At 46.9% G+C, this 27,017-nt stretch overlaps 2 protein-coding genes across 2 annotated transcripts in view; both read right to left on the reverse strand.

The window, feature by feature from the left end:
* The window catches only part of LOC123767463 (uncharacterized), a 30,757-nt gene extending 7,854 nt beyond the window's left edge, over nucleotides 1-22,903 (reverse strand). The window contains exons 1-14 of the mRNA XM_069313179.1: nucleotides 22,660-22,903; nucleotides 14,482-14,617; nucleotides 11,934-11,998; nucleotides 10,445-10,553; nucleotides 9,805-9,890; nucleotides 9,130-9,229; nucleotides 8,254-8,535; nucleotides 7,738-7,837; nucleotides 7,302-7,403; nucleotides 7,022-7,091; nucleotides 6,779-6,902; nucleotides 4,591-4,754; nucleotides 3,579-3,631; nucleotides 2,967-3,163 (exon numbers count right to left, since the gene is read on the reverse strand). Of these exons, the coding sequence (XP_069169280.1) occupies nucleotides 2,967-3,163; nucleotides 3,579-3,631; nucleotides 4,591-4,754; nucleotides 6,779-6,902; nucleotides 7,022-7,091; nucleotides 7,302-7,403; nucleotides 7,738-7,837; nucleotides 8,254-8,535; nucleotides 9,130-9,229; nucleotides 9,805-9,890; nucleotides 10,445-10,553; nucleotides 11,934-11,998; nucleotides 14,482-14,617; nucleotides 22,660-22,728 (1,657 nt within the window). The 5' untranslated portion in view covers nucleotides 22,729-22,903. The remainder of the gene's footprint in view (nucleotides 1-2,966; nucleotides 3,164-3,578; nucleotides 3,632-4,590; nucleotides 4,755-6,778; nucleotides 6,903-7,021; nucleotides 7,092-7,301; nucleotides 7,404-7,737; nucleotides 7,838-8,253; nucleotides 8,536-9,129; nucleotides 9,230-9,804; nucleotides 9,891-10,444; nucleotides 10,554-11,933; nucleotides 11,999-14,481; nucleotides 14,618-22,659) is intronic.
* A 378-nt stretch (nucleotides 22,904-23,281) lies between these two features.
* LOC123767464 (uncharacterized) lies at nucleotides 23,282-25,725 on the reverse strand. Its single transcript, XM_045757151.2, has 3 exons — nucleotides 25,555-25,725; nucleotides 23,853-24,104; nucleotides 23,282-23,544 (listed from the first exon to the last, which is right to left on the reverse strand). The coding sequence occupies exons 1-3, from the start codon at nucleotides 25,598-25,600 to the stop codon at nucleotides 23,282-23,284; spliced, it is 561 nt and encodes a 186-aa protein (XP_045613107.1). The 5' UTR covers nucleotides 25,601-25,725.
* Nucleotides 25,726-27,017: the final 1,292 nt, after the last annotated feature.

The following is a 27,017-nucleotide window of genomic DNA, read 5'->3' on the forward strand; positions in this document are numbered from 1 at the left end:
TACTGGTCTCGGGAAGCCTAAACTTGCCAAGATCTTTGACTTATAAAAATGGAGTTCGTCAGTATTAGGAACAAGTCGACACGCCACGACTCAAGATCTTACGCCGAGTCAATGTATTACATTGTATTACAATGTATTACATTGTATTACAAGCTATGTAGCTTGTAATACAATAAGGTGATAAGCACTTGTCAGGAAAAAGCACTAAGCCTGAATGACCACCTCTCCAAGACCTTTGGACACCAAATTGAAATTACTTTGAACGGATATGAGGACAAGGAGCTGGGTTACGAGGACAAGGAGCTGGGTTACGAGGACAAGGAGCTGGGATATGAGGACAAGCAGCTGGGATATGAGGACAAGGAGCTGGGATATGAGGACAAGGAGCTGGGATATGAGGACAAGGAGCTGGGATATGAGGACAAGGAGCTGGGATATGAGGACAAGGAGCTGGGATATGAGGACAAGGAGCTGGGATATGAGGACAAGGAGCTGGGAGATCAGGACTAGAAGCTGAGATACGAGGACAAGGAGCTGGGATACGAGGACAAGGAGCTGGGATACGAGGACAAGGACCTAGAATACGAGAGCCGAATGAAAGAACGGTGCCTGAACACTTGGACCATCGGGAATCGAACGCCGACCCCCCTGCAAGAGGCGAGGCCGTCGTTCTTCCGACCAATCCAAGTGGATTTGCTTGAAATGGGAATCCCTCAGCTGTGTTAAAGAGACGGAGACACACGTCAAACACCAATCAGCTGTGAAGGTGATGTTGATCTCATGTATTTTTTAGTGTGAAGATCCGAGGTGCTGTGACTGACCTACAGGTGGCGCAGCTGTGCGCCACATCTACTCTACCACAGCCAAGACTCACCGAGCATTTGCCTAGACACTTGCGAAACATGTATATCTTTCCTCCCAGTTTATGAGGTCCGTAGCTTTGCGAGGAGATTTTATAACAATAACATGGTTTGTGAAGTTTCCAAGATCGTAAATCGATTAAAACGTGTAAACAAAGCCGCCATGACTGAGGAAAGATGCACAGGTTTCGTAAAGACACAGATACTTGATGGCCACCTGGCCCTGTACTCCCTTGGACACCTCTCTTTCCTTTCTGCGCTTTAGGACCAAAACAAAAGAGCCTCGTGCTCTCTTGTAGGATCCCGGGATCCTACAAGAGAGCACTTGTAGGATTCTTTGCAAGATGCTTGCAAGACGTTCAAGGAGCGCCTGCAAGATTGATTCCCACCTTGAAGTGCTTCCTTGAGGTTACCTTGAGGTTACCTTGAAGTGCTTCCTTGAGGTTACCTTGAAGTGCTTCCTTGAGGTTACCTTGAAGTGCTTCCTTGAGGTTACCTTGAGGTTACCTTGAAGTGCTTCCTTGAGGTTACCTTGAAGTGCTTCCTTGAGGTTACCTTGAAGTGCTTCCTTGAGGTTACCTTGAAGTGCTTCCTTGAGGTGCTTCCTTGAGGTGCTTCCTTGAGGTGCTTCCTTGAGGTGCTTCCGGGGCTTAGCGTCCCCGCGGCCCGGTCGTCGACCAGGCCTCCTGGTTGCCGGACTGATCAACCAGGCTGTTGGACGCGGCTGCTCGCAGCCTGACGTATGAGTCACAGCCTGGTTGATCAGGTATCCTTTGGAGGTGCTTATCCAGTTCTCTCTTGAACACTGTGAGGGGTCGGCCAGTTATGCCCCTTATGTGTAGTGGAAGCGTGTTGAACAGTCTCGGGGCTCTGATGTTGATAGTTCTCTCTTGAACACTGTGAGGGGTCGGCCAGTTATGCCCCTTATGTGTAGTGGAAGCGTGTTGAACAGTCTCGGGCCTCTGATGTTGATAGTTCTCTCTTGAACACTGTGAGGGGTCGGCCAGTTATGCCCCTTATGTGTAGTGGAAGCGTGTTGAACAGTCTCGGGCCTCTGATGTTGATAGTTCTCTCTTGAACACTGTGAGGGGTCGGCCAGTTATGTCCCTTATGTGTAGTGGAAGCGTGTTGAACAGTCTCGGGCCTCTGATGTTGATAGAGTTCTCTCTCAGAGCACCTGTTGCACCTCCGCTTTTCAACGGGGGTATTCTGCACATCCTGCCATGCCTTCTGGTCTCATGACGTTGTGGAATGTCAGAATCAGTACTACGGAGGAATGTTTAAATCTCTCTTTAACCATGGCAACCAAAGCACAGTGCGTGACAAGCGGCCTTATAAAATATATGATGCTTTACAATGCGCACAATGTAATATAAACAATGATTATAGTGTTCATAAAAATAATAATATTATATGGAATACATTTGTGATATATTCATTGTTCATGTTATCTCTCGCCATTCATAAATCCCCTTCTCTGCTCAATCACTTGGGCTGGACGGTAGAGCGACGGTCTCGCTTCATGCAGGTCGGCGTTCAATCCCCCGATCGTCCCCACCAAGTGGTTGGGTATCATTCCTTCCCTTTCCCCTCCGTTCCATCCCAAATCCTTATCCTGACCCCTTTCCCAGTGCTATATAGTCGTGATAGCTTGGTGCTTTCTTTTGATAATTCCCTTCTTCCCTCCCTCCCTCTCCTTTCTCCCTCTCTACCCTTTCTCCCTCTCTCCCTCCCTCCCTCCCTCTCTACCCTTTCTCTCTCTCCCTCCCTCTCCTTTCTCCCTCTCTCCCTCCCTACCCTTTCTCCTTCTCTCCCTCCCTACCCTTTCTCCTTCTCTCCCTCTCTACCCTTTCTCCTTCTCTCCCTCCCTCCCTCTCTACCCTTTCTCCCTCTCTCTACCCTTTCTCCCTCTCTCTACCCTTTCTCCCTCCCTCCCTCCCTCTACCCTTTCTCCCTCTCTCATTCCCTCCCTTCCTCTCTACCCTGCCTCTCTCCCTCCCTCCCTCTCTACCCTCTCTCTCTCTCTCTCTCTCTCTCTCTCTCTCTCTCTCTCTCCCTCTCTCCCTCTCTCTCTCTCTCTCCACGTCACCTGTAGCCCCCACATACCGAACACATCCACACCCGGAAACTGGCAGAGGGCGAGAGTGAGGTTCGTCACGGAGAGGGAGACGGATGCCAGTGCCACTGGCTGGTCTTCTGACTCTGGCACTCTGGCGACGTAGAGAGGGCCAGGTGCCTCGGTCACGTTCAGCCAGTTGCCATGAGGCGAGTATATCCCGCCTAGAGTCACGTCTCCGGTCATCCTGTGTGGCACCGGTGCCAAGAAAGAGATGTTTACAATCAGTGCCATGGAGGGAAAAGAGATGTTTACAATCAGTGTCATGGAGAGAAAAGAGACGTTTACAATCAGTGCCATGGAGGAAAAAGATGTTTACAATCACTACCATGGAGGAAAAAGAGATGTTTACAATCAGTGCCATGGAGGAAAAAGATGTTTACAATCAGTGCCATGGAGGAAAAAGATGTTTACAATCACTACCATGGAGGAAAAAGAGATGTTTACAATCAGTGCCACAGAGGGAAAGGGAGTTTTAAAATCAAGTCATTCAAGAGAGAAGCATTAATCTCTCTCTCTCTCTCTCTCTCTCTCTCTCTCTCTCTCTCTCTCTCTCTCTCTCTCTCTCTCTCTCTCTCTCTCTCCCTCCTCCCTATACTCACATGCTCAGACCGAGGAGCACGTCGACGTGATCTGTGATGTTGATCACCATCTTCTGTAACATAGACATTGAGACAATCAGTGTTTGCAGGCGATGAGTCACAATAACGTGGCTAAAGTATGTTGACCAGACCACACACTAGAAATTGAAGGGACGACGACGTTTCGACTTGAGAATGGTCCAGGACGGACCGAAACGTCGTCGTCCCTTCAATTTCTAGTGTGTGGTCTGGTGAACACAATCAGTGTTTCCTTGCAAACAGAGACCAACTAAATTTTAGAAATTGGTATAATTAACAGAATTTACCTATCGCAAGGAATACAGGGATTTATGTATTCTAAAAGGATTTCCAAGTTATGAAAGGGGCAAGAGGATTTACCCATGCCAAAGAACGTAGTAAACAGGGGGGGGGTGGGGCATGATAACGACCTGTTGTAGGGTGGATAACAGGGGAATAGGTTATCTTGAGGTTATCTTGAGTTGATTTCGGGGCTTTTTTAGTGTCCCCGCGGCCCGGTCCTCGGCCAGGCCTCCACCCCCAGGAAGCAGCCCGTGATAGCTGACTAACACCCAGGTACCTATTTACTGCTAGGTAACAGGATGGTGGAGGGGCTGTCATAAGCGGGTTGGGGGTTGGCCCCTATTACTCCCATTAAAACGGGTAACATTTATAATAGGGGAGTCACCTATACATTAGAGGAAACTCATAAAACAGGAGGAAAATACATTTTCCTCTCCATCCGTCAAACACACACCGAAACTACGACGTTGGTACAACGTTCGAACAAGTTTTAACACCTCCTAACCAGTTATAACAACCAATATAGCAAGTTGTAACAACGTTCTAATACGTCATAAACACGTTAAGCCAAGATGGAACAACTTTATTACAAGTTGTAACAAGCGGAAAATAAATACAGTTTCGGTTTGTGTTTCCAGGGTGCAAGTCTTTGAGACCCACGATCAAGAAACCCACGAAGACTTTCTCCCCCCCCCCCCCCTTACAAACTCACCCTAACTAGAGTTCCTAATAGCTGAAGGGTGCCAGAGTCCTCTGGGTAGGCGAGCAGTGCCGACATATTGGCACAGGCACTCAGTGCCTCCACTACACCCCCTGTTATAGGGACGCCCCTGAAGCATCTGTTATAGATGTAAGAGAACCCCGAGGGACACGAACCTGTTGACATAAACAAAAAATAATTACAATCAGTGATTATTTTTTTTTAATCTATTGATTTATCCTTATGTGTGTTCCGGACGATTGGAAGTTATAATCAGTCATATGTATCCATTAATCATCAATCATTACCGTGATTATAGTCAGATATAGTACAGATAATAGTCAGATATAGTACAGATAATAGTCAGATATAGTACAGATAATAGTCAGATATAGTACAGATAATAGTCATATATAGTACAGATAATAGTCAGATACAGTACAGATAATAGTCAGATACAGTACAGATAATAGTCAGATATAGTACAGATAATAGTCAGATATAGTACAGATAATAGTCAGATACAGTACAGATAATAGTCAGATACAGTACAGATAATAGTCAGATATAGTACAGATAATAGTCAGATATAGTACAGATAATAGTCAGATATAGTACAGATAATAGTCAGATATAGTACAGATAATAGTCAGATATAGTACAGATAATAGTCAGATATAGTACAGATAATAGTCAGATATAGTACAGATAATAGTCAGATATAGTACAGATAATAGTCAGCTATAGTACAGATAATAGTCAGATACAGTACAGATAATAGTCAGATATAGTACAGATAATAGTCAGATATAGTTCAGATAATAGTCAGATACAGTACAGATAATAGTCAGATACAGTACAGATAATAGTCAGATATAGTACAGATAATAGTCAGATATAGTACAGATAATAGTCAGATATAGTACAGATAATAGTCAGATATAGTACAGATAATAGTCAGATATAGTACAGATAATAGTCAGATACAGTACAGATAATAGTCAGATATAGTACAGATAATAGTCAGATATAGTACAGATAATAGTCAGATATAGTACAGATAATAGTCAGATATAGTACAGATAATAGTCAGATATAGTACAGATAATAGTCAGATATAGTACAGATAATAGTCAGATATAGTACAGATAATAGTCAGATACAGTACAGATAATAGTCAGATATAGTACAGATAATAGTCAGATATAGTACAGATAATAGTCAGATACAGTACAGATAATAGTCAGATATAGTACAGATAATAGTCAGATATAGTACAGATAATAGTCAGATATAGTACAGATAATAGTCAGATACAGTACAGATAATAGTCAGATATAGTACAGATAATAGTCAGATATAGTACAGATAATAGTCAGATATAGTACAGATAATAGTCAGATATAGTACAGATAATAGTCAGATATAGTACAGATAATAGTCAGATATAGTACAGATTATAGCCAGATATAGTACAGATAATAGTCAGATATAGTACATATAATAGTCAGATATAGTACAGATAATAGTCAGATATAGTACATATAATAGTCAGATATAGTACATATAATATAGCATAGTCCACTAATATAGTACATATTAGTGGAAATAGTGGAATGGATGTGATAGTAGCTAGTAATTGATGGTTGTGACCGTTAGAAAATGTGGTAGTTGTGAGTTGGTGAGTGGTTGTGGTAGTTCAGTGATAGTTGTAGTAACTACTACATTCGAGGAGTGGTTGTCTTAATGGCTGCACAGTTGCATTGGTTGCCTTGTAGTTGCAATTTAAAAAAATGACTTTAAAATGGTTAGTACAATCCGTTAGTAATGACTATATCATTAACAAGGGGTAGCAGTCATTACATGGAGATACTAAACAAGTAATGATGGCACATGGTAGTAGAGGTCAATATATGGCACTAATGGCTACCACTGACAGCAGTAATGACAACACATGGTATGGTAGCGATCAATATATAGGTGGCAATGGTATGTGTACCATGGGTAGAGAGAGAGAGAGAGAGAGAGAGAGAGAGAGAGAGAGAGAGAGAGAGAGAGAGAGAGAGAGAGAGAGGGATAGATAGAGAGAGAGAGAGAGAGAGAGAGAGAGAGAGAGAGAGAGAGAGAGAGAGAGAGAGAGAGAGAGAGAGAGAGAGAGAGAGAGAGAGAGAGAGAGAGAGAATACCGGCTGTATACGAACCAGGATACATGCAGGCCACCTGGGTACTGGTATCCACGCAGCTCTGGTACTTATAAACCATTTGGTATCCCCCGGTAGCCACAGGGGTTCGTGCAACAACACCACAACTAGCTCCCGGCTGCGCCTGTAGTGGGTTACAACGGACACAGCCAATTACAGGTTATTCAGGGTTGTAGTGTGTGTGTGTGTGGAATATACACACATAGGTTGTCAAATGACCTGACAAACAGCCAGTGAACTGACCTGACATAGGCTGCCAGGTGTGGGGTCACAGGTGGCCATTAACGTGTCTAAGCTGTTGGGCCATGTGGACCTGTAAAGGGTTGTAAATACATTAGCATTTGTTGTATTTGCTAGATATTTTTGGTTTACAAAAACGTACCTTCGTGTCTACTGCATTATAATGTGTATATTGACATGAGGCAGCACACACAAATCCATGTTTCAAAGCGTTATACGATAAAGAGTACTGGGAAGACGGGACACCACGAGCGTAGCTCTCATCCCTCCCGCAACACATTACCCCGCGACGTAGAAGGTGTAGAAAAAGACACCATCAGGAGCCAAGGTGACGACATCAGAGGCGTTCCGGAACACTGCCAGGGTACCTCCCCTTCGGATGCACCTGTCGGAGGAGGAACGTGGACGTCTGAGGCCTCGCCCTCCAAGAATGACGAGAGAGATTAAGAAGGGAGAGAGAGAAAATGAGTGGACATAAAGAATGGGTGGACAGAGAGAGAGAGAGAAAGAATAAAGGGAGATAGAAGAGTAAAAACAAGATTGTCAAAGGAGATATTGTAAAAAGGGAGATAGAAATGGAAGAAACAGGAAAAGATCACGAATTAACCCAGAGATGGGGTGAGAAATGAGGAGATGGGACACTGAAGAGGAGGAGGAGGACGAGGAGGAGGAGGAGGACGAGGAGGTGGAAGAGGACGACGACACAAAAAAAGACTCACGTGAGGGAAGCAGAGACGATGTTGACAGGCGTCGTCATGTCCAGGAAACTGTAGCAGGAAGCCTCGTCTTGAGCCAGCACGTAGTTCGCTAGGCAGGATGCTGTGGGAGACAGGCACTGGTAGGTAAGAGAGCCATGGGGGGAAGATGGTAGGGATGTTAGCATGGCTCACAGCATCCTCAAGACCTTATACAAATGTTCCTTCTCCATCACCATCTTGCTATCCGATATTCTCTGGATAATATTGCATTATCGGTCATTCCTGTTATTTTAGTTTCCGTGATCGCTATTGCATCAGGCTTGTAAGTTTATCTTTAGATATTTCATGTTAATTAGCTGTCAGATTACACAGAAGAAAGGAAAAGGAACTTTGAAAGTGGGTAGTAGTAGTAAGAGTAGCTTCATCCGCTACTGGTACTCCACCAGCTGTTGACGGAGGGTGGTGACGGATTGCTGCTCCTTCAGATGGTGAAGGAGCAGCAACGCCAGATGGTGGAGTTCCAGAAGCAGCACTTACGATAACACGGCAGCACCAGACTCGTCACGTTCCACCTGAAGCGTCCTGGGGCCGCCTCCAGGCACATAATGTCACCATTGAAGGGCCTGTATGTGATTCTATTGACGGCCGCTCTGTGGAAATACCGACATTGGAACGACACTCTCGGTCCTGGTCCCCGACTCACGTCGACTGACACATTAGCCGTCCTGGTAGCAGGTGTAATAGACCCGGAAGGCATGAGAGAGGGGACTAACACAGTCCATGCTGGCTCCATTACTCCCAATGGACTACATGATGTGGCTGGGGGGAAAAATTGAAAAACACAATAAAAGAAAATGGGCGTTTAAGTGTAATAACAGAAAACTGTCTTTTCATACATTTTCCATGGTAAACTAGTGTATAAAACTACTAAATCCCTGCGCTATATTCTTCTCTAATTCGTAGATCTCTCTAATTCGTAGATCTCTCTAATTCGTAGAGAGATTCTCTCTCTCACTTCAATACCGTGAATCCTGGGCTCCGTAATTATCAAGTTCATTTCATTTATAAACTATTTAAATATTATTTATATGCTAGAATAGAGCTAGAATACTAGTAGTGCGCCTATGACTAGTACCAACACTTCCACTACCACTTATACTACGATCGTAGTATCAGTACTATCATAGCTACTATCAGCAGTGCCTCAACTACTATAATTCCTACTGATGCTGTTATTACCACTACCACTACCACTAGTAGTAGTAGTATTCTCAAAACGGACACACTAGCCATACACTACAATCCCCAAGTGGCCGCTATACGGCCTGCTAGCCTCTCCATTTTCTCGCAAGTTACCCCTGAAGCCCTCGCCCGCGACTTCGAGGTCGAAGTCGAAGAGGTGCTGCCACCTACCGGCGTCGTACTGAGAGGTCCTGACGCGGACGACAGCGGCGATGACGGCGGGAACATGCAGGAGCGTTGGCCATACTATTAGGTTCCTGCCCACGTGAGACTGAAAGGGGCGTCAGGAAGTTGTCTTAGTACGTGGGGGGGTGTAGATGGGGGTGTAGATGGGGGTGGGGGTGTAGATGGGGGTGTAGATGGGGGTGTAGATGGGGGTGGGGGTGTAGATGGGGTGTAGATGGGGGTGGGGGTGTAGATGGGGGTGGGGGTGTAGATGGAGGTGGGGGTGTAGATGGGGGTGGGGGTGTAGATGGGGGTGGGGGTGTAGATGGGGGTGGGGGTGTAGATGGGGGTGAGGGTGTAGATGGGGGTGGGGGTGTAGATGGGGGTGGGGGTGTAGATGCGGGGTGTAGATGGGGGAGGGAGGCGAGTATTTACAATTCATGCATGCAGGGTCGAGGCTTTAGATCTTGGACCCCGCCTTTCTGACATGCAGACAATGTATGGCAAAGCGCAATGGCTAATTGGCGCTTTCCCCCCCTGATAATTCCCTCCCTCTCCCTACACACACACACACACACACACACACACACACACACACACACACACACACACACACACACACACACACACACACACACACACACACACACACACACATAGAGAGAGACAGACAGTGCTCACCGCCAAAGGACTACTGCCATTCTCCGGGCTCCACCACTGACCCGTCACCGAGAAAGTCACGTTGATGTTGTATCTCAGAGAATCACCTGGGAGAAAGGAGGAAGATTGAGAGAGAGACAGCACATGGGAGAGAGGGGGGGAAAAAGCAGTGGGAGAGGTGGGAAAGCAAGCTAGGAAGAGGGAAAAGGCGGCAAAAATATAATTTTAAGCTAACTTTCGCGAGACTAGATTCTAGATTTTGCAGCTGTTGCATGGAATATGTAAGAAAAAACTTTAATCTCAGACGACTCGCCACCGCTGCCATGGTATTCAGAGACTCACCAGCGTTACCATGGTATTCAGAGACTCACCAGCGTTACCATGGTATTCAGAGACTCACCAGCGTTGCCATGGTATTCAGAGACTCACCAGCGTTGCCATGGTATTCAGAGACTCACCAGCGTTGCCATGGTATTCAGAGACTCACCAGCGTTGCCATGGTATTCAGAGACTCACCAGCGTTACCATGGTATTCAGAGACTCACCAGCGTTACCATTGTATTCAGAGACTCACCAGCGTTACCATGGTATTCAGAGACTCACCAGCGTTGCCATGGTATTCAGAGACTCACCAGCGTTGCCATGGTATTCAGAGACTCACCAGCGTTGCCATGGTAATCTCCCACCTCCAGCAACTGGTAACTAGGCCCCAGCACCAAGTGGTCATAGGTGGCGTGGTACAGCTCTTGGTCACCTCCTTTCATCAGTACCTGTAGGGGACACCAGGTCAGGGGACACCAGGTCAGGGGACACCAGGTTAGGGGACACCAGGTTAGGGGACACCAGGTTAGGGGACACCAGGTTAGGGGACACCAGGTCAGGGGACACCAGGTTAGGGGACACCAGGTCAGGGGACACCAGGTCAGGGGACACCAGGTTAGGGGGACACCAGGTTAGTGGACACCAGGTTAGGGGACACCAGGCCAGGGGACACCAGGTTAGGGGGGCACCAGGTTAGGGGGACACCAGGTTAGGGGACACCAGGTTAGGGGGACACCAGGTTAGGGGACACCAGGTTAGGGGGCACCAGGTTAGGGGACACCAGGTTAGGGGACACCAGGTTAGGGGACACCAGGTCAGGGGCACCAGGTCAGGGGGCACCAGGTCAGGGGACACCAGGTTAGGGGACACCAGGCCAGGGGACACCAGGTTAGGGGGGCACCAGGTTAGGGGGACATCAGGTTAGGGGACACCAGGTTAGGGGGACACCAGGTTAGGGGACACCAGGTTAGGGGGACACCAGGTTAGGGGACACCAGGTTAGGGGACACCAGGTTAGGGGACACCAGGTTAGGGGGCACCAGGTCAGGGGACACCAGGTCAGGGGACACCAGGTCAGGGACACCAGGTCAGGGGACACCAGGTCAGGGACACCAGGTCAGGGGGCACCAGGTCAGGGACACCAGGTTAGGGGACACCAGGTCAGGGGACACCAGGTTAGGGGGCACCAGGTCAGGGGACACCAGGTCTACGATAACAGGTCTACGATAACAGGTCTACGTGTTCAGGGGACACCAGGTCAGGGACACCAGGTCAGGGACACCAGGTCAGGGGACACCAGGTCAGGGGGCACCAGGTCAGGGACACCAGGTCAGGGGACACCAGGTCAGGGGGCACCAGGTCAGGGGACACCAGGTCAGGGGACACCAGGTCAGGGGACACCAGGTCAGGGGGCACCAGGTCAGGGACACCAGGTCAGGGGACACCAGGTCAGGGGGCACCAGGTCAGGGGGCACTAGGTCAGGGGGGACACCAGATTAGGGGCACCAGGTCAGGGGGGACAGCAGGGCCAAGATTTACCAATCAATTACCTAACTACTTCCAAGACTTGTACCTCTTACCTCGATCGTAACACCTAATTGTCTGTATTCACTAACGAGTTTAAGATCTCCCGAGCGCAATCCAAGATTATTATTAGTCCGGACGACCTCGTAGCGCTTCGGAGCTCGTAAACTGTTTGGTAAATATAAACAATAAGTTAACTCTAGTGATGGTATGTCGTGTGCAATTCAACACCTAAATGCGTTCGCATCACAGTCAGATCGATCAAATATACGTCTTTAACCGTTTTCAGAAACTCAGGCAACTCACCTGAAGCACCAGAGGGCGTACCATGCCGCCTGGATCCTTGTTCATGGCGGCCAGGTTTTCAATGCCTGCAAATATGGCACAGTTTAGGGTTGATTGTCTATGACGTCTGATAATGCACTAGTATCCAAGAGCTGAAGCTCGAGTCTGTAGACACAAATAGGTGAGAAAACACACGTTGATAATGGAGGCGATGAGTCACAATAACGTGGCTAAAGTAAGTTGACCAGACCACACACTAGAAGGTGAAGGGACGACGACGTTTCGGTCCGTCCTGGACCATTCTCACAATCGACTTTAGAATGGGTCCAGGACGGACCGAAACGTCGTCGTCGTCCCTTCACCTTCTAGTGTGTGGTCTGGTCAACACACGTTAATAATGCTACTGTACATCTCTCAGTGACCTGGTCTACGAGCTCCTGCTCACTACATACAAAATACTGATGGGAAATAGACAGGGGGTAGATAAGGACAGACTAACACAAGAATACACTGATGAAAGATAGAAAGGTGAATAGGTCGAAGAAACAGAGAAGGGCCCATGGATGGTACACAAGGTGGTCAACAAACCATACTGGAAGTCGAAGTCAAGGAAGCCACCAGGAGGCCACTGGAGGCCTGGTCGACGACCGGGCCGCGGGGACACTAAGCCCCGGAAGCACCTCAAGGTAGGTAAGCCACCTCCGTCCACTCCTTCAAGAGCAGTTACGCCACAAACCACGAACATCAAGATGGATATTAAAAACGCAGAAGAGGTTACACAGCCAATTGGGGATAGAAAGTAGATATCACTCCCCCAATAGGAAGGGACAGGCAAGTAGCGATAGGCAATCACCCAATCCAAAGGACTAGGTCACTACCTCCCCCATCAGAGGTAGGAGTGGGATGACCTCTCGTACGACCTTACGTACTCCATTACAGGAGTACGTAAGACCATGACCAACTACATATCGATATTCTACAAGAAAAAAAAATGGGTTAATGGTTCGCCATTCTCACTAGAACCGTTAGCACGAACTAGGGCGCCCCTAACGAGAGATTATCACGCCTGGTAACCAATCAGCGAACAGGCTTCACATCGTCACGACAGTGCGGTTGTGATACGGCAATTATCAGGAGAAACCACTTTAATCTGGCAATATATATATATATCACTTGGAAGGTCCATGACAAGAGGATGAAGGGAATGTGCTGTGCCCTTTACCCCCCCCCCTCCACCACCGGGATACGAAGGCCAAACTTCAAGAACCGAGGTTGTCTCTATGCCCACCAATCCAAGTGGCTTGGGGTGCCCTCGCACGAAGGGCAACGGGGCAGTGTACAGCGTTAATCTTGGAAGAGGTTCGCTGCGATACGCTCCCGGCTCAAGGTGTAATTCTCCCCAATTAGCCCTTCCGGGAATACAACTTCGTGTGTGTGTGTGTGTGTGTGTGTGTGTGCGTGTGCGTGTGTGCGTGTGTGTGTGTGTGTGTGTGTGTGTGTGTGTGTGTGTGTGTGTGTGTGTGTGTGTGTGTGTGTGTGTGTTTTACGCAGCCCGTCAGTCCATGACGAAATTGTCATCATCATTTATTCAACGACAAATATAGGAAATGGGCAACAAAACAGCCTTTTTAAGTGATTAGACAAAAGAGCTTGTTGCAGCTAGTTGGCTACACGTGACCCCTTAACCGGGCCATTAGCTGTCGTGGCTTAATTTGACAGGTCTACTGCATGACAGAACGATTCCAATTACCGTCATCTACCCGTCATCTACCGTCCTCTGTTTCCTGTATATTGTTATTCCCTAACTTCTGTAAGGAGTCTTCAGTAATTATACCATTACATAGATTTGAATCAATCTTTTTGTTAACGAAATTATAGTTTGTAAGCCGTGTTCTTGTAGTTACTGCTGGTTTGGTGTGGTAATATAGACGGTATAATTTGATTCATAAGCATTATTATTATTGTTTGTGTGAATACGAAGGAGGAAGAATGGAACCAGAGGTGAACATTCAATAATTGTTCGCAATATATCGACACACTTGACATGTTTGGGGGCGGAGTGATGGAATGAGAGAGAGAGAGAGAGAGAGAGAGAGAGAGAGAGAGAGAGAGAGAGAGAGAGAGAGAGAGAGAGAGAGAGAGAGAGAGAGAGAGACAGAGAGACAGAGAGACAGAGAGACAGAGAGAGATAGACAGAGACACAGAGAGAGAGATAGACAGAGACAGACAGAGAGAGACACACAGAGAGAGATAGACAGAGACAGAGAGAGAGATAGACAGAGACACAGAGAGAGAGAGAGATAGACAGAGACAGACAGAGAGAGAGACACACAGAGAGAGATAGACAGAGACACAGAGAGAGATAGACAGAGACAGACAGAGAGAGAGGCACACAGAGAGAGATAGACAGAGACACAGAGAGAGATAGACAGACAGACAGAGAGAGAGACACACAGAGAGAGATAGACAGAGACACAGAGAGAGATAGACAGAGACACAGAGACAGACAGAGCCACAGAACACTTACCAGCACAAGTAACCATAGAAACCCCCTCCATTTCATACTCACCAATGAAGTACTGGCGACCGAAGACTGGAAAGTTGGGGTCTAAGGTGGTGAAGTTCTCCAAGTCTCCTTGTCTGGAAACGGTAGTCCAGCCTCCCTCCGCCCACAGAGGTGAAGAACTGTTCAGTTCGCACCATACCTGTTCACAGTGGCTCAATGGTACAGTGGTACAGAGGCTCAGTGGTACAGAGGCCCCAAACGCTGTACGTATTAGTGGCTTTAAGCATAGTATGTTACTAGCTGCATCTAGAAATCCAACAGAAACTCATCTTGGTTCTTTTACCCGAATAAACATTGATTTATTGATTGATTTGACATGTTGTACATGGTAGGGAAAGGGGGAGGTGGGGGTGTTAATGTTAGGTGGGTGTTGGTGTACGTGGGTGTGCTCAAATGCTCTCCAATTACTGGTCAATTGGGGAAATTGAGCCATGCTTCTAGGGAGGTATGTTCTGAAGAGTCAACTAATTCAATTATCGCCTACATTTTTCTCTTGAAGCCAAACACACACACACACACACACACACACACACACACACACACACACACACACACACACACACACACACACACACACACACACACACACACACACACACACACACACTCACACACAAGCACAAGACGAAGCTGGAAAAAGTCCAAAGGTATGCTACTAGACTAGTCCCAGAACTAAGAGGCATGAGTTATGAGGAAAGGCTGCGGGAAATGCACCTCACGACACTGGAAGACAGAAGAGTAAGGGGGGACATGATCACAACCTACAAAATCCTCAGGGGAATCGACCGGGTAAACAAGGATGAACTATTCAACACTGGTGGGACGCGAACAAGGGGACACAGGTGGAAGCTGAGTACCCAAATGAGCCACAGAGACGTTAGAAAGAACTTTTTCAGTGTCAGAGTAGTTAGTAAATGGAATGCATTAGGAAGTGATGTGGTGGAGGCTGACTCCATACACAGTTTCAAATGTAGATATGATAGAGCCCAATAGGCTCAGGAATCTGTACACCAGTTGATTGACGGTTGAGAGGCGGGACCAAAGAGCCGGAGCTCAACCCCCGCAAGCACAATTAGGTGAGTACAATTAGGTGAGTACACACACATATATAAAACCTCTTCAAACTATTTCTAAACATCTACAAAGGTTCTCTGAACAGTGGCTATTTGCCAAACTGTTCCATTTATGTCAAATTGTTCCATAGAGCCATAACCCATTTGGCAAAATATCTGTTCTCTCCCCCCCGTCCCCCCCTCTCTCTCCCCTATTTCGATTCCATTTCAAAATTTGCCCACCAGGTTTAATGGATTGTTAGGAATTCTCTCTGAGAATTCGTGACAATACACATCGGGTCTGTGGACAAGTGTGTGGACATGTGTACCAGTCTAGGAGTGGTAGGCTTAACAGGTGTGGCCAGTAGCGTTGGTGTGCATATGGCCCCAGGAAGGGGCCCCCCCCTAGCCCTGGTGTACACGGAAGAAGGGGCCCCTAGCTCTAATAGGAGACGAAGGTCCTAACCATATTGTACACCGTCTGGTGCAATAGTAATGGTGACCCCTGCACCATCGCCAGGGGTCGGTGGTGACCCCTGCACCATCACCAGGGGGTCGGTGGTGACCCCTGCACCATCACCAGGGTGTCAGTGGTGACCCCTTCACCATCACCAGGGGTCGGTGGTGACCCCTGCACCATCACCAGGGGGTCGGTGGTGACCCCTGCACCATCACCAGGGGGTCAGTGGTGACCCCTTCACCATCACCAGGGGTCGGTGGTGACCCCTGCACCATCACCAGGGGGTCAGTGGTGACCCCTGCACCATCACCAGGGGGTCAGTGGTGACCCCTTCACCATCACCAGGGGTCGGTGGTGACCCCTGCACCATCGCCAGGGGTATGTGGTGACCCCTGCATCATCACCAGGGGTCGGTGGTGACCCCTGCACCATCACCAGGGGGTCAGTGGTGACCCCTGCACCATCACCAGGGGTCGGTGGTGACCCCTGCACCATCACCAGGGGGTCGGTGGTGACCCCTGCACCATCACCAGGGGGTCAGTGGTGACCCCTTCACCATCACCAGGGGTCAGTGGTGACCCCTGCACCATCACCAGGGGTCGGTGGTGACCCCTGCACCATCACCAGGGGGTCAGTGGTCACCCCTTCACCATCACCAGGGGGTCAGTGGTGACCCCTGCACCATCACCAGGGGTCGGTGGTGACCCCTGCACCATCACCAGGGGGTCGGTGGTGACCCCTGCACCATCACCAGGGGGTCAGTGGTGACCCCTTCACCATCACCAGGGGTCGGTGGTGACCCCTGCACCATCACCAGGGGTCAGTGGTGACCCCTGCACCATCACCAGGGGTCAGTGGTGACCCCTTCACCATCACCAGGGGTCGGTGGTGACCCCTGCACCATCACCAGGGGTCGGTGGTGACCCCTGCACCATCACCAGGGGTCAGTGGTGACCCCTGCACCATCACCAGGGGTCAGTGGTGACCCTTCAGACTGAACAATTTATCACCACACTTCACACACTCACATATATACAAGTCAACAAACTTGAGACATTAATTGTAAGTGATTCATCATCTTCTTCCTTAACTGCCATCTCAACTCTTTTAAGACAGTCGTAAATTGCTCGTGGCTGAAGCTAGACACAGATACATCACATAGACAATCGACTTGAGAATGGTCCAGGGGCCAGATTCACGAAAGCACTTACGCAAGCATTTACGGACGTTTACATCTTTTCTCAATCTTTGGCGGCTTTGGTTACATTTATTAAACAGTTTACAAGCATGAAAACTTCCTATTCAACTGTTGTTATTGTTATAAACAGCCTCCTGGTGCTTCGGAGCTCATTAACTGTTTAATAATTGTAAACAAAGCCGCCAAAGATTGAGAAAAGATGGACAGATTCGTAAGTGTTTGCGTAAGTGCTTTCGTGAATCTGGCCCCCAGGACGGACCGACCCTGGAAACACAAACCGAAACTGTCTCTATTTTCCGCTTGTTACAACTTGTAATAAAGTTGTTACATCTTGGCTTAACGTGTTAATGACGTATTAGAACGTTGTTACAACCTGCTATATTGGTTGTTATAACTGGTTAGGAGGTGTTAAAACTTGTTCGAACGTTGTACCAACGTCGTAGTTTCGGTGTGTGTTTGGTGGGGAAACGTCGTCGTCCCTTCAACTTCTAGTGTGTGGTCTGGTCAACATACATCTCACATATTAATGAGGAACAACATGAGATGGAATATACATGAAAAATAATAATAATAATTATTTCACATGGACCGTTTCTTAGTCTTTAGATTTTATATCAAACCAGAGTCACCTTCTTGAGTTATTTTGAGGAGATTTCGGGGCTTAGTGCCCCCGCGGCCCGGTCCTCGACCAGGCCTCCACCCCCCAGAAAGCAGCCCGTAAAGCAGCTGCTGTCTAACTCCCAGGTATCTATTTGCTGCTAGGTAACAGCGGCATCAGGGGGGGAAAGAAACATTTTGCCTATTTGTCTCCGGTCTCCACCGGGGATCGAACCCGGAACCTCAGGACTACGAATCCGAAGCGCTGTCCACCCAGCTGTCAGGCGCCCTGGACAAAAGACGAAATAAATATTCGTATCCTGTCCTGGTTCAATAACCCAACTGTCTAATTTGTTAATAGCCGTTAGTCATGTTGCTACGAGACTATTAAACATACAGGCGCACGCACGCACGCACGCACGCACGCACGCACGCACGCACACGAACATACCACCTTCATCCACACTTTTAAGGCCATATTTGACAAAGAATTCGAATGTCAGAATAGTTAAATTATTTCGCAATGCATACACATGGCGGGATATATTAAGATCTAGATCACACTTACTTGATTGGTACACACACACACACACACACACACACACACACACACACACACACACACACACACACACACACACACACACACACACACACACACACACACACATGTATGTATGAACTGCAGAGGGCAGCAACTTTAGCGCATAGAATGAGAGCGAAGCTGCTGGTCATGGGGGACCTAAATCACGGAGAGATAAATTGGGAAACGAGGAATCCCCATGGCGGGGAGGAGACCTGGGGAGCGAAGCTGGTAGACGTTATTGACAGGAATTTCCTAACACAGCATGTGAAAGAAGATACTAGGGAAAGAGGAGGGGATACGCCCAGCCTATTAGATCTCATTATCACTCAGAATGTAGAAGACATCGAGCAGTTGGAACATGAAATACCACTAGGAGCTAGTGACCATTGTGTCCTAGTCTTTGACTACATGATGGAGCTTAAAATTGTGACCAAAGGACAAGAGGTCCGGGAAAGGAGACTTGATTACAGAAAAGGGGACTACAGAAGGATAAGGGACTACCTGGGAGAAGTGCAGTGGGAGGAAGAACTTAGAGGAAAAACAGTGCAAGGTATGATGAACCAAGTCATATTGAAATGCAAGGAGGCTGAAGATAGATTTATTCCAACAATAAAGGAAAAAAGCAGGAGGGAATATAATAACCCATGGTTTAATAGACAGTGTCAGGAAGCAAAGGTGAGAAGCAGGAGGGAGTGGAGGAAGTACAGAAGACAAAGGACAGAGGACAACAGGCTTAGATGTAACAGAGCTAGGAATGATTACATTAACATAAGACGAGTGTCGGAAAGGAATTATGAGAACGATATTGCAGTCAAAGCGAAAAAGCAACCAAAATTACTACATAGCCATATAAGAAGGAAGATGTCGGTAAATGACCAAGTGACAAGACTGAGGAAAACAGAAGGGGCATATACAGAAAGCGACAAGGAAATCTGCGAGGTACTGAATGCAAAATTCCATGGAGTGTTCACAACCGAGCCTGAGCAGCTCCCATTGTTAGAAGAGATTACCCAAGATGAAAGACTATCGGATATAGAGGTGACAGCAGAGGATGTAATGAAACAGTTGACAACACTGGATGCAAATAAAGCTGTTGGACCAGACAAAGTATCACCGTGGATACTCAAAGAGGCAGCGCAGGCTCTCAGCGTGCCTCTGGCAATGATCTTTAATGAGTCACTTATGTCGGGAGAATTGCCCAGTTGCTGGAAGGAGGCAAATGTCGTACCGATTTTCAAAAAGGGTGATAGGGAGGAGGCACTTAACTACAGACCCGTATCACTGACAAGCATCCCCTGCAAAATACTTGAAAGAATAATTAGGCTAAGACTTGTTGAGCACCTGGAGAGCATTGGGTTTGTAAACAAGCACCAACATGGGTTCTGGACAGGGAAATCATGCCTAACAAACCTTTTAGAATTCTATGATAAAGTAACAAGGATAAGGCAGGACAGAGAAGGCTGGGCAGACTGCATATTTCTTGACTGCCAAAAGGCCTTTGATACGGTACCGCACATGAGACTGCTATACAAACTTGAGAGGCAGGCAGGAGTAAGCGGAAAGGCCCTAGTATGGGTGAAGAACTACCTAACAGGAAGGAGCCAGAGGGTAATGGTAAGGGGCGAAAAGTCGGACTGGCGAACAGTAACAAGTGGAGTACCTCAAGGATCGGTGCTGGGACCAATCCTCTTTCTAATTTACGTAAATGATATGTTTACAGGAGTGGAATCATACATGTCAATGTTTGCAGATGACGCAAAATTAATGAGAAGAGTTGTGACAGACGAGGATTGTAGGATCCTCCAAGAGGACTTAAACAGGCTGCAGAGATGGTCAGGGAAATGGCTACTGGAGTTTAACACCAGTAAATGTAAAGTTATGGAAATGGGATCAGGTGACAGGAGACCAAAGGGACAGTACACAATGAAGGGGAACAGCCTACCTGTAACGATTCGAGAAAGAGACCTGGGAGTGGATGTGACACCTAATCTAACTCCTGAGGCACATATAAATAGGATAACGACAGCAGCGTACTCTACACTGGCGAAAATTAGAACTTCATTCAGAAACCTAAATGAGGAAGCTTTTAGGGCGCTTTACACTGCCTACGTGAGACCCGTCTTAGAGTATGCCGCGCCATCATGGAGCCCCCACCTGAAGAAACACATAAAGAAACTGGAGAAGGTTCAGAGGTTTGCGACGAGGCTTGTCCCAGAGCTACGAGGGATGGGATATGAAGAGCGGCTGAAGGAACTGAACCTTACGACACTAGAGAAAAGAAGGGAGAGAGGAGATATGATAGGGACATAAAATACTCAGGGGAATTGACAAAGTGGAAATAGATGAAATGTTCACACGTAATAATAACAGAACGAGGGGACATGGGTGGAAACTGGAAACTCAGATGAGTCACAGAGATGTTAGGAAGTTTTCTTTTAGCGTGAGAGTAGTAGAAAAATGGAATGCACTTGGGGAACAGGTTGTGGAAGCAAATACTATTCATACTTTTAAAACTAGGTATGATAGGGAAATGGGACAGGAGTCATTGCTGTAAACAACCGATAGCTAGAAAGGCGGGATCCAAGAGTCAATGCTCGATCCTGCAAGCACATATAGGTGAGTACATATAGGTGAGTACACACACACACACACACACACACACACACACACACACACACACACACACACACACACACACACACACACACACACACACACACACACACAGGTGTATTCAATGTGTATGTAATTAGTGTACAACTTTTTTCCTCATCTAAATTGTGTATATTACTTTGTCTTTCTAAAGACTTTTGTTCGTTCATGTATGTCTATCTGATTATCTATATATTCCTTTTCCTTATTCTCTCGATTCCTTTGACTGAAAAATATTTCAGACCTCTTGTCCTACTGTACAATCAACTACGTATTTCTTTAAATCTAATATAATGTTATACTCAGGAGTAATTGCTAAGCCAGAGTGACTAAGGGTACCAGGAGCTGGGATGCGAACACAATGGTGAAGGATCGGTGCCCAATCGCTTCAACCATCGGGGGATCAAAGGGCCGATCCTGCTAGATATATATATATATACAGCCTTCGCTCTACCGACCAGTCCAAGTGGCGGGGACTAAAATCCCCCCCATCGGAAGGCAACCGACCAATCTATCGTGTAGTCACGTGACCGTATTAGCATTTCTCTTACGACTCGATCCATAACCTGCGGAACAGTGAACAATAGATAAGTTGTATATAAATTCTATGTAAATTGCTAGTTTTGATCTACTTGCTGATGCAGTAGGCCAGACTTTCAGAGCCATGGGTACAAGCCGAAGAACTGGGAGGGGCGGAGGGAGGGAGGGAGGGGGAGGGATACAGGAAATTACTAGTTTGGAAAAAATGGTTTTCGGTAAGTTTGGCATAGTGTTGAGCTTAGAGGTTTATCATCAACTTAATTTAATTAAATTAAGTCCAAAGCAATAGTTTACCGACCAGTCAGGATGTGTACTTTACTGCTGAACATAGTCCAGGTGTGTACTCACCTAATTGTACTTGCGGGGGTTGAGCTTTGGCTCTTTGGTCCCGCCTCTCAACTGTCAATCAACTGGTGTACAGATTCCTGAGCCTACTGGGCTCTATCATATCTACATTTGAAACTGTGTATGGAGTCAGCCTCCACCACATCACTTCCTAGTGCATTCCATTTATTAACTACTCTGACACTGAAAAAATTCTTTCTAACGTCTCTGTGGCTCATCTGGGTACTAAGTTTCCACCTGTGTCCCCTTGTTCGTGTCCCACCCGTGCTGAAGAGTTTGTCTTTGTCCACCCTGTCAATTCCCCTGAGAATTTTGTAGGTGGTTATCATGTCTCCCCTTACTCTTCTGTTTTCCAGGGATGTGAGGTTCAGCTCCTTTAGCCTTTCCTCGTAGCTCAATCTTCTCAGTTCCGGGACGAGCCTGGTGGCATACCGCTGAATCTTCCCGCGTGGTGACGGGAGACATCTCCCGTCACCACGCAGGGTGCAGTCGCACCTCCACAGATCTCCAGTATCAGCTCTTGATACTGGTAATGGCTCAAAAGGGCCACCACTTACGGGCTATTCATGTCCGTACCACCTTTTGAGTGGCTTAATCTTCATCAATCAATCAATCATATCCCATACGTAAGGATACTGAATTCATAGGAGAATAAAGAATTGTTTATCAACTCCTTATATCAAAGTCCACTAAAGAAAAGAGCATCGGCGTAGTTTAGATAGAACTAACGTTATCGGGTCAGGAGACTCACTTCGATGATTTTCCCGGTAGGTAGTCCGGAAGGAGTCACTGAATACACTCCATCCATCGTCATGTTCATCAGGGCTATGTCCGTACAGTCCTGAGGGAACCAGGAATCCCAGGAACTTGAGGAACCTGAGGAACTTGACGAACTTGAGGAACCTGGAGAACCTGTACGAAAGATGATATGTTGGTTTGGATCCTGCAAGAAAGTAGAGTTTAAGCCAATATGGGATATAAATCTCAGTCACAACTTCCCCCCCTACCCTCTAAGCCACCTAATTACCTTTCCCAGGATGCTACCAGTAACAGTTGCCTAATTCTGAGATACCCATTTAAACTGCTAGGTGGGACAGAGACATCAGGTTGGGAGGAAATGTGCCCAATCACTTCTGTTCTGCCTGGGAACTGAATCTGGGTCCTACTGTTGCAAGTCGAGGATGTAACTGTCCTGTAACTATCATTTACTCCCTGTCTGGGACGGGAGACATCTCCCGTCACGTAGGGTGCAGTTGCGCCTCTACAGATCTCCAGTATCAGCTCTCGATACTGGTAATGGCCCAAAACGGCCACCACTTACGGGCTATTCATGCCCGTGCCACCTTTCGGGTGGCTTAATCTTCATCAATCAATCAATCCCTATCTGGTATGTTTGTAAAGTAAATATTACCGTCATCGCAGAAATCGGCTATGTACGTCCATTGCTGGTAAACACATTGCGTCAGTTGGTGGGACTGTTTGGAGAACCAGGTTCTGTTACCACTGCACTTGTAGACCTTTGCCACCATGATGTTGTCATCATCTTTGATCTCCGTCACCATCTCTGCGAACTGGGGCACGACGGGGTCCGTAGCGCACAACACTGTACTATTCCATGTGTTAGTACTACCCGAGCCTGTGTAAGTAGTGGATATTCGGACAAAACAGACCATTATAAATTCTCCGTTTTGTCCAAATAATAAATATGCAAGATTTATCTTTTTCGCAAATTTTGTTTCATTCTCTTATCTGGGGCCCAACTTGACCCCCCCCCCCCTCTCTTATCTAGGCCCTCAACTTGAGCCTGACATTCTTACACAAGTGTAAGACAATCACCTAAGTTTTATCTCAAGCCTGTCGCCAAAGTTTTTGCTTAGGCATGTTACACGAGAGTCAGCTTGAGCCGTAAGTTGGTTAACTTGAGCTGTAAGTTGGTCAACTTACCTGATACACTTGTATCCGTCGTCGGAACTCCAGAACTTGGAAGTTCGCAATACGCATTGCTGTTGCTCCAAGTGCCGTTAAGGCAGAAGGAGAGTATGGCGCGATCATAGGTGTTGTTTAAGAAAGGAGTTTTAATTGCCTTGCAGATGAGGACCGCAGCTTCACCTGATTCAACCGTCTGCACCGTCAGTGCTTGGTCTGTGGGAACCAGATTCTGGCAGGTACTCGAGGTAGAAGCGATCCGCCATTTGACTGTAGGGGTTGAGGCAGATGGTGAAGGGTTAGTACTGGAGAGCTGTGCGGGCGAGTAGGGGGGTGGTAGTCTGGTGTGAGTGGTGGTGAGTAGTGGTGGTGGTGGGTGATTGTGGCAGTGGTAAGGTTGGTTATGGTTGTGGTCTACTTGATTGTGGAGGCGACAGACGTAATTGTGGTGGTGGTAACAGGAGTGATTGTGTTTTATGTTATTAATATTATTTTCTACCACAGACGTGGCCAGACATTTACAATACTAACCAGCATATATACATTTTCTTCTGTCCTCCATGGACAGGGTCAGAGATGTGTTAAACATATAGTTCAAGGGTTTATTGAACAAGTGATTGTGTTGTCAGGAATACTGAGCGATGGTGATAGTGGCTGGATTAATTATAAAAATGTCAACAATAGGAGTAGGGATTGTAATAGTGCAGAAAACAACAATCACAACCCTGGCTAGTAATAATGATGAACAATCATGAACAATCATGAACATAAGAACATTTGAATTAAGGAAACCAGAGCAAGTCTATTGTCTTCATATGTGTCATGAGCTATTTGCATCTACCCACATTTATCCACATGTCTAACCTACGCTGGAAACAATCCAATGATCCCCCACGTCTTACGTTTCCCCGGTAATCTGTTCCACAAAGCAACAACCTTGTTTCCAAACCAGTATTTACCCAGGTCCTTCCTAAACCTAAACTTTTCAGTTTTATATCCATTATTTCGTGTTTTACTTTGTCTTTTATATTAATCTTATTAATCCCCCCTTAGTTATGCCCCTTCACCTATTTGATATATTTTGTTCGGGACAGGAAGCCTGTGTGTGTATCAACCTTTCCCAGGATGCAACCCCACAACAGTTGCCCAAGTCCCAGGTACCTATTTATTGCTAGGTGATCAGAGGCATTAGGTTGAAGGAAACTTGTCCAATTATGTCTGTCTTGGAAGGGAACTCTCGGGAGAAAGCGCAGAGCCATTACGACTATATAGCACTTGGTAGGAGTCGAGAACGAAGCCTACTGTACTACGAGGACCCTCTACAATGCCCTTTCACCCACATCACCTCTAAGGTGTTTGATTTTGATCTTGAACATATTCCTGCGTCAAAATCCAAACTCAGAATTGAAATATGATCAAAATATTTAATCAAAATCATATCTTAAGAACTACATGAAAATCGAAACAAGATTCTAAGTAAAAAACTATGTAGCTAAATGAGAATTCGAACATAATCTACATGCTTTTTCAAAAATATAAAAATTCTTAGGCATTGGCATTCTGTACACGAGATAAGTAATAATGCAATAATGTTGTAACAACATATGGTCAAAATCTTTAGATGAAATAGCCTTCATAGACAAAAATCAGTCTGCATTAGTGTCTTGATGTTGTCTGACCCTCATCTTCCTGGGTAAGTCTAGCCAAACAGTGAACTCACAAGATATGGCGAGCAGGAGGAACGTCAGACCACCAGGAGGAGCCATGGCACCACAGGTGTGTCAGTTAGGTGGACACACCAAGTTGGACAGGTGTGGCTCACGGGATAGATCAGAAACGCGGGAAGACGCCACAGCAGCTTCCCCACCGACGGTCCGCATGCGTGTGAAGGTATCCCTGCTGGTGCTGTCTGGGGTGTGGTCATCGTACTCGGCCAGCCAGCCAGCCAGTCAGCCAGTCAGTCAGCCAGCCAGTCAGCCAGCCAGCCACACCCTCACCCCCCCACTTCCATGCGTCCCAACCGCCACCTCTCTGACAACCACCCCATTGCCATATTCACTCCTGCCACACCACTGGCCGTACCCACCCTCCTCTCAATAGGGTCATCCTCTGATTCACATTTTTGCAAGCACGCGCCCCTTAGTCTCGTTGCTAATGTTGAATCCGGTTATGAGGTTTTGTAACAGTTTTTAACAAATACATAACCATTGTTTAACCCATTACGATATTGATCGCTTGCAGTATTATATTTGGCGTTAGAAATAAAAATGGGGGCGCAGGTAAGGGGGGGGGGAGTGTACGCTATATACCAATTACCAATTTCTGTACCAATGAAAACATTCATTAGCTATTCATTGTGAAGTTTCTACCAATTAAAATTGCTTTTCATTTGATGTAAATAGGGGATGTACCCCCTTGTGATTCCAGAGCCTAAATCCTGGATACAGCCATAGATACTGTATATCTGTATCTATGACCTCAGGTATATCTGTATCTATGACCAGGCTGTGACTCGTACGTCAGGCTGCGAGCAGCCGCGTCGATCAGTCTGGCAACCAGGAGGCCTGGTCGACGACCGGGCCGCGGGGACGCTAAGCCCCGGAAGCACCTCAAGGTAACCTCAAGGTCAGGTAGGTATAGGTCATAATATAAATATGACCTTAGGTGTTAGGGGGGGCTTCGACGGCGGCTTCGATAAGCAGCCGGCTGCCTGTCTTTGTCAGGTAAATCAGGTCAATGACTAGCTCTCAAAACCCACTTCTAGCACGGGTTATTAATTGTTTCATCTCACTAGTCATTGATTGATTTGAACGCAGTCCGGCGTTCAATCCCCGATCGTCCAAGTGGTTGGACACCATTCCTTTCCCCGCCCCATCCCATATCCTTTTCCAGACCACCTTCCCAATGCTATATAGTCGTAATGGCTTGGTACTTTCCCCTTATAACTCCTCCTCCTCACTAGTCTCACCTGTAGGTTATCGCTTCAGCTCTCTGGGTCTTACTTCAGCTCCTGGGCCCTGCATTAGCCGTCTGCTTTTATGTAATTATAAAAAAAAAACACTAAGCGGTCCTGTCCATAGGCTTTCATTGGGCTTCACATCTCGAGGTTTTGTTTCTGCTGCCTAAGTCCTTCAGCTGCTGGTTCCTACCTGTAAGCTCAAACGTAGTCATAATCTCACACGG

The sequence above is a fragment of the Procambarus clarkii genome, chromosome 74 (assembly GCF_040958095.1).
Source record: "Procambarus clarkii isolate CNS0578487 chromosome 74, FALCON_Pclarkii_2.0, whole genome shotgun sequence".
Lineage (NCBI taxonomy): Eukaryota > Metazoa > Arthropoda > Malacostraca > Decapoda > Cambaridae > Procambarus > Procambarus clarkii.